Here is a 12,500-nt window from a genome sequence, read left to right as displayed (position 1 = left end):
CAATGTACTTAGTTTGAGATCACCTATAAGTCTTATCCGGACACAAGAACAAAATCCAACAAAGAGGAACACACTCAAATGCTTACATTATACATTAAAAAATAACAAATATAGTAATAATACATAACAGAGAGATGATTTACAAGGAAAAAAATATCATCTCCCAAAACAATAAATATGCATTTGACTGCTTCCCTCCCAGCTAGGACTCCGGCGAGGGCCAGGAAAAAAACAAGTAATCTCATTCCAAGACAAAGACTGAAAGCATGTTGGAAAACAGATATAAGGGGATAGAAGACACAGTGTGTACCTCCCTGCCCGCTATGGGAGCTTTCCACAATGAGATCAAAATTCAGAACGGACAATATAAAGAAAGAATTCAACTGCCTCAACTTTGATAAGGACCAATACACAAGAAGCACAATTGTAAAATAAATGAAATAACTTAAGATGGTTAGAAATGCATAACTACCAACCTGGTACATCACTTGAGAGGGCGTTTTGGGGTAAAAATTAGGTGAGTTCAGATAAAAGTAGACGATTGCATATATGTTTTCTTTCATGCAACATAATGGTCTTTAAGTAGTATACTATAATAGTAGTTATAGTAAAATGCACCTCTAAATATTAGAGAATTCCTACTTCTTTACTTTGACAAGATAAACACACCTAAAAATGGAGTATACTTATTTTTCTTGAACCTAAACCGTTACAAAAGCTTGCTTGAAAAAAAAAATTAAAATCAGATGAAGATGTTTTTAAAGGGATTAAATTGATATATTTCATAAATTAATAAAGGGAAATAATCATTGTCATCTTTAATCAATATAAGCATTTGATTTTCTTATTGAATACCTTCCAATCAAAAAGGTGGATTTAATTTTATTCTTAATTAAAATAATATTTGTAACAAATAGTGAAAGTATCAATACTGTCTTAGAATATTCAAAGTATATCGAGGCTAACATCCATATCCTATGCAAATCTCCAATACATTATGAAAGGTTTGAGTAAAATACAGGCGTCATATAAACGAATGGAACTTTTTTAATTGTTGAAAATCATTTATGATAGAGGCATAATTCAAATTAAAGAGCTACACAAATGGAGATTATGCTCTCACTGGACACCAATAATAATGATAATAATAATAACAACAATAGTAGTAATAGTAATAATAATGGATCAATAATAATAATTCATTAGGCTCACATGGCTTTTTTACCACAAATTAGTCAAAAATTACAAAATACGGATTTTGAACTAAAAATAAGCACTTACGGACTCAGGAAGTCAAATACAGAACAAATCCGTTTTTAACAGAACGGTTGGCAGCTATGGTTCTACAAAGCATTTGTCTCTCAAGCTGAGCAAATGAATGTTCATATAATATAAAAAAGGATATTGCAATGATGAACAGATTGTACTATATAAAGATAAAACGTTTTTGTAAACCCCCAAAATATGTCAATAACACTATACAATACAATGAATGTAATACAAATCAAATTCATGATTGTCATTACACCGATTGAAACGCTCTTTCCCTTCTACATTTATTTCTTTCATTAAAAATCTTTGTCTTCACCAAACTAATTAGTGTACCTTCAGGGATTCCTTTTTGTGAAAATACCCTGTGGTGTTTTAAGAACAGAATAATTTCAGACTTTCTAGGTAATGATCCCCTTGAACCATGTGCTGAAACATCTTCGACAAAGTTTTTAAAATATGACTTGACTCTATCTGTATCCTCATCTGACCATGACATGTATCTCCGATTTTTGCTTGAATTCCTCTTGGGTTCAGTTTGTTTTGAAGAACACGTAAGCTGATTTGGCACTCCTGCTTCACCATCAAATATTTCTTCTTGATTTGCAGCTGTTACTATGAATGTTCCAAAATTTGCATTTGAGTCTCTATTCACTACAGAGTCATTTGTTTCAATGTTACAATTTCCTTCCCCAGTGACCGATGCTGAGTTATCAATTTGACCCAAAAAATGATCAACTTCTGTTATTTCTCGTATTGCAAGTGGACACTGATAAATGTTTTGATTGATTGATTCACTGTGTCCCATATGTCGATAGAAGACATCTCTCTCGTGTTGTGGGACATCAAGTAAGGCAAATAATGTCGAAGCTCGGTGCCTGAATTTATCAGCTATTAACAACTGGGGTTTCTCTAAATCCTTTACTAAGGAAGTGACATATTTGATGGCAATGTAACCACTTACATGATCTTTGGATATTCCTGTATTTGGAAAAAGAAATGGGTTGTCTGAAATATCAACAGCTTTACGCTCCTGTGCAAGTTTCCTTAAAGGCTGAATTGTGTCATTGGGTATCAACACAGGGACCAACATCTTGCTTCCCTTTCCAGACTGATAGGCCAGCTTATACTTCTCAAGTAACGCTTTTTCCAGAGGATCAGTGACATGTTGTACAAGCTGGGGATCAACCCATACACCTGAATCTGCATCATTCCAGTCTTTTAACACCATCCTTGCGGGTTCTCCGCCTCTCCTCGCATTAAACATTGTAAGCCTAGCTACGATGACATTGCGAAGCCTAACAAACATATGTGAATCAAATAATTGATAATCATCCTCACAAATACGGACCATCTCTTCAGTAATAAATTGCCGTAGCTTCTTTATATCATTCTCTAATGGCATCTCTTTGGGTTTTCTCAAATTTGTTCTCTTTGCTTCACATTGAACTCTGGCTGTAAAAAAAATACTATCCCAATTATAATCCAGGACAGCTTTGAACAAATCTATCTCTGCGGATTCTTCCATTTTGTTTTGCATTATATATTCCCCTTTTAAGAAATTAATTAACTTTTTCAATATAAATCCAATTGAAAGCTTCAAGCCTGCTTTCAATGTCCCATCCTCTTTCAAAGTCATTTCAGAAATGGTTTGCGATATTTCATTAAAGTTACAACGCTTCACCACGTCCTCTCCAGAGAAAGAAGGTTGATTTGTTCTCTTCCTAGTTTTTAAAATCAAATTTCCTAAGATGCGTAAATCACTCATTATAACTTTTCTCTCCTTCTTTGAACTTTTACTCCACAATTTTGTTCCTAACAATACTATAGCTTTGTCTGATCGACACAAATTTCCCACTTCATCATTCCGAAATTTGTCAAGAATATTCTCCTTTATTTCTTTACTTGCATTGGGAGCCACGGGATAAAATTTTACAACCCCAGTACACAGAGCATGCTCAGTACTACATTTCTTTTTGTGTTCATAAACCCTTCGTCCAGAGTAAAACCCCTTACAGCCAGCACACATAACAACTTCATGTGACCCTTGTGCTCTCTCACGCATAACTATTGAATTGTTTCTAGTGTTTGAATAAAAAATGCCCTTTTTCTTGAGATACTCCATTGTTCTATCCCTTTCCTTTACAGGCTGTTTCATGGCCTCTGTAACTTCTGTCTCATCTTTGTCTTTCCTCATCAAATGCCTTGAGAGTTTTGTTTGCAACTGTCCACAGTATGGACAGGGTCTCCTTGGCTTTTTGTATTTCTCTGGAAAAAAAAGAAGAAAATAAAGCACATCATGCTATGAACTATAAAAATAAATCAATAGACAGATCGTATGCACATCAGCTACATGACAGCGATAGAGAGGAATAGCATTCCAAATATTTAAGGCCTGGACAAGTAACTGTCATAATTCCTTCTTGTTATATACTTTTCTACCATCTATTCCTTTGGAAGAGGTATGTTAGATTTGTGGAGACCTCTGCCACATAACAAATCCAGTGAAAAGACGCCATATTTTTGTTTTGAAATAGAAATAAATAGATCAATCCACCCACTTCACTGGGTTCAGGGTTCCCTCTTCATTATAATCAAAATATGAACATAAATCGGAATAGTAACACATTGAAGTCTCATCTGAATACATAGATTGTCCTTTGTTGTTTCAGCGAATAATCAGACAGAATGTCAAAAGAATTTTAGGTTTTTCCCCAACCACCCCTTGGAGGTATCAGTATCAGCGGAATGGTAAGCGTCATTTTTTTACGTTGAGCAACAAAATTTACTCCAAATGCTTCACTCCACCCAGGCGGAAAAGCAATCAAGAATAGACCCAAGTCCTATCCAAAGACTAACATTTCATTTAAGTTTATTGTAGGCCCTTGGCCAATCGACAAAATTCAATTCACATAAATTATTTACAACAATCAGAAATTAATTATATCAATAATAGTAATAGAATGCAATGAAGGCAATATAATAATAATAATAATAATAATGATAATAATAATAATAATAATAATAATAATAATAATAATAATAATAATAATTATAATAATAATAATAATAATAATAATAATAATAATAATAATAATAATAACAGTAGCGGCAATAAGTAACAATTAATATAGTAACAAAAGTAATAATAGACTATAGTTCATAGTTATAACAATGACTTTCTTTGTCATTGAGGGAGTGAGAAAACATCACCGGCTGGCAGAACAAACAGCCGACATCAATCAAACGTCCTCCAGACCGGTTGAGCATCGGCTTCATTAATTCCTTAAAGACTTCCCCCCAACTGCCTGAACGATGCTGATGCCCAGACAACTTAATCCTGATTTATATTTTGTGGGAATGAAATATGACATGTATATGCCGGAAATATTTCAATAACAAACACACTGTTCAGATAGAAAATATTTGAGCCTTGCCTTTGTTAATTGACACAGGTAAGTTAGGAAAATAAATGCTAGTAAAAACGATCAGCAAGTTCGTGAACACTGCTTCTCAACTCGAACATATGTTTTCATCAAATCTACACACATCATGTTGTGAGCTGAATTTTAATGATCTCAGTTGTCATTGAAAGGAAACCCAAGAATTTTAGAATAAAGAAAAATATTGAACCTGGAAGTCAAAAGGGTTTGTAGCACAGCAGACATTATCAAAGTATAATTTTAGTACCGACAAATTAAAAAGAAAATGTGCTTTTCTTTAAATGCTCCCAATCATCATATACTGTTTAGGTTGCAAGATTAATAAAAATGTTATCTACTCTGATTCTCGTTAAGTTTCCAGCTGGTCTGTGAAAAAAAGCCTTAAGCATCATAGAAATACAAAGAAACAGTTTTAATATATAGATGGGTTGTAACAAAAAAATCATTTTAACACTTACAATACAAGCAATTTAAGTCTATTACAGACAAAAAAAACCCCAATAAAATAAACATGAACATTTTTATGGCTGGTTTCACTGATATCACTCACACATTGGGGTTTCAGATTCTAAGATGTCCACCCTATCAAATTTGGATTTGTGCTTGTTATGTAAATGGTAGCGTATTTTGCGACGCAGCACTGCCAAAACAGAAAAAAATGCAATAACACAAATGCAGCACCATGGAGGGGGTGGAAGTTTTCTTTTAAAAGGAATGGGTAAATTAAAATTGATCCCACAAATATCAAAGGAGAAGAATGACAAAAAAATGACTCACCATTGCACGTAACACGTTGGTTTGCAAGTGTATAGCATTCGGGTTGAACCTGGGTCCCAGACTGGCAACGAGGTTCAGTCTGTGATAGTTGTGGATGAGGCTCTGACTGAGTTGGGGAATGAGCACTAGGTTCCAAAGACAATGATGTACTCAGCATTGGGTACCTCACAGAGTACGTAGAGGAATCAGACTCGGAGTCAGCAACAAAATCGGGACCCTGTATATTTTGTGGAAAAGATGACAGATCAATCAATTTATTCATGTTGACAATAAACATGAAGAGCCATTGTTTAATAATCCAACTAAACAATTAGCTGGTTAATAATGCAAGCATAATAAAAAAGAGTTGAGAAAGGCAGACATATTGTCTAAGTATTTAATATGTTCAACTGTGCTTGGATAAATATAGATACACCAACCAGGGTTTCAGTAAACCGTTTTTAACCAACTCTTTAAATCCTACACCAGGACCAACAACTACAAAACAATTTTTTATATCACTACGATTCTGGACATATAAACGGTTGTCATTGCAACAATATGAACTTCCTAACCTTGCAACTGCAATATAGTTAACAAAAAAAGTTGATAAACATTACGATGCAAGAGAATTTGGACAAAATGCGAGATCAAAAGTATAATCCCAACAGAAGCTATTTTAATTTTTCCTGGAAACGCATCATTTTCACATTTTGTCAAATAAAAAACAAACGACTTCAAATGTGAATGGCTCATCAATGAATATCACTTCAAAATATAACGAGGAAGGTTTAAAATAGTGTTATTGTTGGCGAAGTCCACTGCAAAGAAAAATTTTTAACAACAAAAAACTAGGAGATCTCACTGGTGTAAAACAGTGTTGTCCTTGTCCTGAAATATTGTATTGCGCCTAACAGACTGCAGGTCTCATCTTTTGTGGCAAATGTGTTTTGTCCACCACAAAATATGGTGATGTGAAGCATTTTGAGCATGGTGCCAACTGTGGATAAACGCTATACAAATGTTATGATTTTATTTTAATGTACATACTTACCACAAATGAATCATGTGATATGGAACTTTGTTCTGCATCACTTTCAGGCTCTGAGTTGGAGTCTATATAGAAAATAAAAACAACAAAAAAAAGCTGAAGACTATCATGTGCAAGTTTTTCTCTAAACTCTTAAACAAAAAATCATGCCATCTTGTGCTGTAAAAGGATTTTTTTTTAATTATTTACCTTATGACTATTGTCCTTTGGAAAAAAAAAGAAAATTAAGTCCGAAACCTTCTGGCTATTTTCTTTTAAATTTCAAGAACGTCAGAGTTGGCAAGGGAGGACGGAAATATAATTCCAGAAACCAATCTGTCTATAATCATATCCATATGATAGTTTTTCGTTCAAGATTCAGGTACAGTCCACTTAGGATAATCGCAATACCTTGGAATCATCGAAAATGTTGGGATTAACCGAAATTCAGTTTCCTGTCCACTATTTCAACATTTTACACATTTATTGTCAACTCAAACCAGTAAATAATATTCTTAGTCCACCACATACAGAGCAATTTGATTGAAACAAAAACCATATGGCAGCCCCGTGTAGATTTGTCAACCAAAAGCAGCTATGAAGCAAGCCGATATCTTATTCAGATTGGAAGAAGTTTCAATCTTTTTTCTCAACAATTCAACATTTGTCAGAGTTAAAGAGATTAGCCTTAATGAGAGACAATAAGCTCTCACCAAACTCGTTGGTCACAATGCATAATTGTTAATCCTAAAACAAAGGATATCGCTCAGTCTCTCTTTATAACTGTCATTTATAACCTGTTGTCAAGATTATGACCAGCCCCACCCCTCTTCTATTTAATGGCCACCGATGACGTCACAAACCCATACTGCAGAGCCCCGCCCTCTTTCGACTCTAACAGAGTGGTGACACACTACTGTAGCATTAAATCCTGCTCACTCTCGATTCTTCAACCTGTCACGATTTCATCCATGATGAAATTTAATCATGATATACTGTTTGATTTCTTGAATTTACCACTTTTTAAAAAAACCGAAGTTTGTTGCAATTAACCAGTGACTTTTATATAGAATTATTTACATTGCTTAGGAAATATTGTGATTAACCGAAAGTTGCGATTAAACGAGTTGCAATTATCCGGAGTGGACTGTAATAGTATTACACATCATGACTCAAAAAAAAAAAAAAAGCAAACTATGTGTACCTAAATGTTATTCATTTCCTCATCAAATTACATTCTTACCATTAACATCATAGATCACATCAAAAGGGTTGCCTGGATTGACAGCAAGACATTTTTCAGGATTTTTAAAGCTCAAATCTCTCTGATCTGAAGTTACAAAAGAAATAGCATATTCTCAACATTAAACTATGATTTTGTGATGGCTGTGATATGGCATACTGTATGCATAAAGCAAGATGCAAAGACAGGTTTAAGTTTAAATTATTTTATATTCTTTTCAAAAATCCATTCTAGTTTTGCCAAAATAAAATAAACACGAGAAGTGTTGAGTTGGATAGCGCTAAAACTAAAAGTAGTAGTGGAAGTAGTAGTAGTAGTAGTAAACGACAGATCTTACTCACTAGTGTGAATCTACAGTCTACAGAAGTTCCCGAATTATCTGACTCCACTTCCAAATGACTGACTGACAAGTGACAATCATCAATCGGTGTGTGTGTGATTAGGTACTTTGGTAAACGTCCATTTGGCCCTCCAGCAGGGAGCCGATAAATGGCCTAGTGGCTGTGACCCGATTTTTTGGACTTTTGAGTGATGGGTCTCAGAAAAAGTTCCATAGATTTTTTGTTTATGGATGGATTTTAATGATTTATGTCTTATTTTCTTCAGGAGAAATTACTCTATCGTTTGGTGTAGTTTATTTTAAAATCAATGACAATTTAGTATAGCTTTTGATTATGGATAAAATAGGGTATAATTTAGCTTTGGATAATTAAAAGATTAGAACTTGGTAAATCAAAATTTCATGCTGGCACGTTTATTTAACATCTTAACTTTTTTATAAAATTAAATTCAGGGCAAAGTTGTATACCGCATCCATGAAATTCGTTCCAGTAAAATCCTTACTCAAATCTTAGCGGTCATTTTAGACCAGTTTTGAAATCCAAATGGCGGTTACTACCGGAAATGCAACAATTTTCAGGTCACAAAGTCCGTCAGTAAATAACAAAGGCAAATAGAAGACCATTTGTCAGCCTTTAAACTAACACAACTTTTTTTTCTGCTTATCTGATTTTCACAATTTTGGTATCATTAGAATCGTGTTGAAAAGCACTTTAAAATGATATAGGTTTCATTGAGCTCAATTCAATTTGAATTTTTTACCAAAGTACCTAGTGTGATGTCTACCCTATTGAAAATCTTAAATCAACAGTGATGTAATAAGAATGGCCAATAACTTACCATTTAAATTATCTCGGTGTCTCTTCAATGATGCCTCCAGCATCAATTTACCCCACGATGCCATAGACGTCTAGTTTGGAACTCAGCAAGTGACGAAAAAATACTTGCGGCTATAGAGAGGACGTCCGTCGGCCACTCTCTTCGCAAGTCAGTAGTCAGTGGTTATCAGATAATCCTTGGTTCTTGAAAAATATAGAAACACAGCGGTTCATTTAAAAAGACTCTTTTGTAGATCAAGATATAATGTTAGGTATTGCACTTTAAATCTCTTCAGACATAGAACGGGTCAACTTGACGTCTAGACCAAATCATTTCGAAGATCGATATGGCAACAGCAACGCCTGGAATGGAGGATTTAAATGCGGCATCTGACGATTCTACTGCTATGACAGAAGATGCTCCATTTCACGACGTCGAGATGGCTTCAACTGGCATCAGGCATCAACATGCTACTCAATAATGGGTTTGATGAAGCGTTTGACTAAGAACTAAAGGCCTAGCTGATAACTGATAACCACCTACTACTGACTTGGGGAGTGAGTAAGTGAGTGCTGAGTGCCTCTTTATGCGCGAAATTGACTAAACATACGTTTCACGAAAAAAAGAGTTACTATGTTTGTCACCAAGATAAGAATCCGGACCAAGATTCGATAAATCTGTTTCTAAAAATAGATTATAATTCGTATATCTTGTTCATTCCTCAGTTCATCAACTTTCACACAATTTTATATTAGGTTTTCATTACTATAAAAATCCATATAATGCTCTAGAATTTTAGAGAAAATTTCGGAAAGATATAGTGCCTCACTATTGAAATATATCGATGAAAACACTGGTACCCCTATTGTACTTTTTTCAGGCGGTCACCTTATTGACCAACGTGAAAATTTAGGCATAACTCTTCTTACTGTGGTGTTTAACAAATAACTTCAATACTATGATTTACAATTATATATCCTTGACGGTTGGGTTGACAACCTTAAACTAAAATTAGAAAAGTGAATGTGCTAGAGGTCAAATCAATAGGGGGACCGGATTTTGGTCTCCCTATTGGTAAAGTACTGTAAAATGAACTAATAGGGGTACCAAAAGTCTCCCTATCCGGTATTAATATATATATATATATATATATATATATATATATACATATAAACAACCCCCATGGATGATATATATACATATATATATATATATATATATATATATATGAGTGTTGGTGGGTACTCGTAGGTACGAAAGTGCTCGATAATGATGGTTAGAGCTAATATAATAATATAAATTGTCACTCACCGATTAAGCCGACTGAAGACGTGGACGAAAGCTACAGAAACGTACGTCTTGGCCATATAGAATTATGTCCACTGAAGACGTGGACGAAAGCCACAGAAACGTACGTCTTGGCCATATATAATGTGAGTGACAATTTATATTTTTATATATATTATATATATAATAAATTATATATATATATAAATATATATATATATATATATATATATATATATATATATATATATATATATATGAGGCTGTGAGAAAAGGTAGTTTTTTTGTCACGTTCGCCACAAAAATACTCCAATATTAAGTCATTTTGACACTTTGAAACCCCAAGAAAAGAAAATAGTGTTTCTATCAATTAAACAAATTAAAGTAAACCAAAATTCTGGCATCTCGCTCCAATAGATTAGAAGAAATAGTTTCTCAAACGTTCGAAAAGTGTAGACAGATTATCAAAGCTGTGCCGACTGTAAATTTGATGTCATATTTATATTTCATTGTTTAACCCTCTCCTTACCACCTGCAGCAAAATCGTCATATTTTTTATGACAATTCTACATTTTTCTTATTCAGATTTATTTTGTACATCACAAACTTTGAAGAATGATCTTTGTTTAATTAATAAGAACATAAAGCTGTTTTGTAGAGAGCTTGTTTGAGTTTAAAAAATCAATTTTTCAGCTAGTTAAGTATCCGATTTGGGGAAAATCCTGACAATGGTTGGTAATGAAAGAGTTAACACAGAGAAGGTTATGAAAGCAATTTGATTTTTACCTTAGTTTGTCAAAGTAATTTATGATTGGAGTCGTCAAAAAAAATGACGTATGGCAGAGCTTCCACAACAAAGTCCTTTTCAATTGGCTACCCACAAGGATGTGTTAGCTCCCCAATTTTGAATATTTTGTACACAAATGATTGTATATCTATTTATGATGAATGTCTCATTGTTGAATATGCAGACGATAAAGCCATTTTAGGACTTTTGAATAGCCAAGAATCAGAACATTATTATAAAAACCAAATTGATCGTTTTGTGAATTGGTGTCAGGAAAACTGCCTTGAACTTAACGCATCAAAAACAAAAGAACAAATTTTTGATGTCAGAAAAAGTCAGCTTCCTCCAAATGCCATCGAAATATATATACAAAAAGTTGAACTTGTCAAGAAATTCAAATATTCAGAAGTGATTATTGACGAATCACTTAGTTTCAAATCTCATGTAGATGGCATCTCTAGGAAAGTTTGTCAAAGAATGTATATTCTCCGAAAACATAGAAATGTTGTTAGCAGAACGACAATGTTGCAAATCTATAATTCCCTTCTACTTAGTATATTAACTTTCAGTTTAATAATCTGGTAGGGAGGGTGTGGAGTGAAAGAGAAATCAAAATTAAATAGACAAATTAAAGAATCGTGTAAAATAATTAATTGCAAACTGAAAAGCATTGAACAACAATACATAAGTGCTGTTGAGAGGAAAACATTTGAAATCCTCCTTGAAATTAAAATATAAATTTAATGTCCTAGCATCTGGTAGACGATATCTAGAGACAAAATGTAGAACAAATAGATATAAATTTACTTTCATACCCTCTGCGATTAAAGCAATAAATAAACCCACGTAAGTACAATTTTTTATCCTTATATATATACTCACACGCCAAAATGCCTTGAAATAACAGAAACTTCAATCCCAGAATTAATCATACCATTTGCGCGAACACGCGCTGAATACGCTTCAACAGTCATGACGTCACTTCCCTCGTAATGACGCATGGTAACTTAGTAACTGGCTCTTCTAAACTATCGGAACAATGGCGGACGCCCTTATGAAATATTTCTCCGACGAGCATAAAAACGTATCCAGATGAGAAAAACATTATAAATCTGATCATGTTTTGACTTTTACACATTCTGATCACAAGACATATGAAATGTTCTAGCCAGCATTAAGAATAAAAAGTACCGATTTTCTTTGTTTAAAACCACGATGGCCGCCGTTGCTGGGAGACGTAACATCAGACTATTTAATCCAATTATCCAACTTGAATAATAAAGCCACAATAAAAGTTTTCTTTAAAATCTCAAAGCAATAGTGCATTGGGATCGTGTACTCACTAAGTGTGTTTCATAAAAACAACACTCTGGATGAGCACGGTTTGATTTTATTAGTCAAAATATGATCTTATCGGCTTTACCACGTGGTACGACTAAGTGAGTTGTGTTCATTCTTCAAGACAACACAATGGCAGAAAAATTGGGCGAGAAACTCATTGCAACTATAGAAAACGTGTAAAAAGCT

At 33.8% G+C, this 12,500-nt stretch overlaps 2 protein-coding genes across 2 annotated transcripts in view; both read right to left on the bottom strand.

The window, feature by feature from the left end:
- LOC144957559 (uncharacterized) overlaps positions 1 to 12,500 on the bottom strand; it is a 158,552-nt gene that overhangs the window by 116,857 nt on the left and 29,195 nt on the right. The window contains exons 2-3 of the mRNA XM_078888905.1: positions 5,490 to 5,706; positions 2,954 to 3,537 (exon numbers count right to left, since the gene is read on the bottom strand). Of these exons, the coding sequence (XP_078745031.1) occupies positions 2,954 to 3,537; positions 5,490 to 5,706 (801 nt within the window). The remainder of the gene's footprint in view (positions 1 to 2,953; positions 3,538 to 5,489; positions 5,707 to 12,500) is intronic.
- LOC144958170 (uncharacterized) overlaps positions 1 to 12,500 on the bottom strand; it is a 396,336-nt gene that overhangs the window by 356,200 nt on the left and 27,636 nt on the right. The gene's annotated exons all lie outside the window — the stretch shown is intronic.

The sequence above is a fragment of the Berghia stephanieae genome, chromosome 12 (genome assembly GCF_034508935.2).
Source record: "Berghia stephanieae isolate SIO BIC M18660-M18661 chromosome 12, UCSD_Bste_1.3, whole genome shotgun sequence".
NCBI lineage: Eukaryota > Metazoa > Mollusca > Gastropoda > Nudibranchia > Aeolidiidae > Berghia > Berghia stephanieae.
This window is presented reverse-complemented; position numbering and strand designations above follow the sequence as displayed.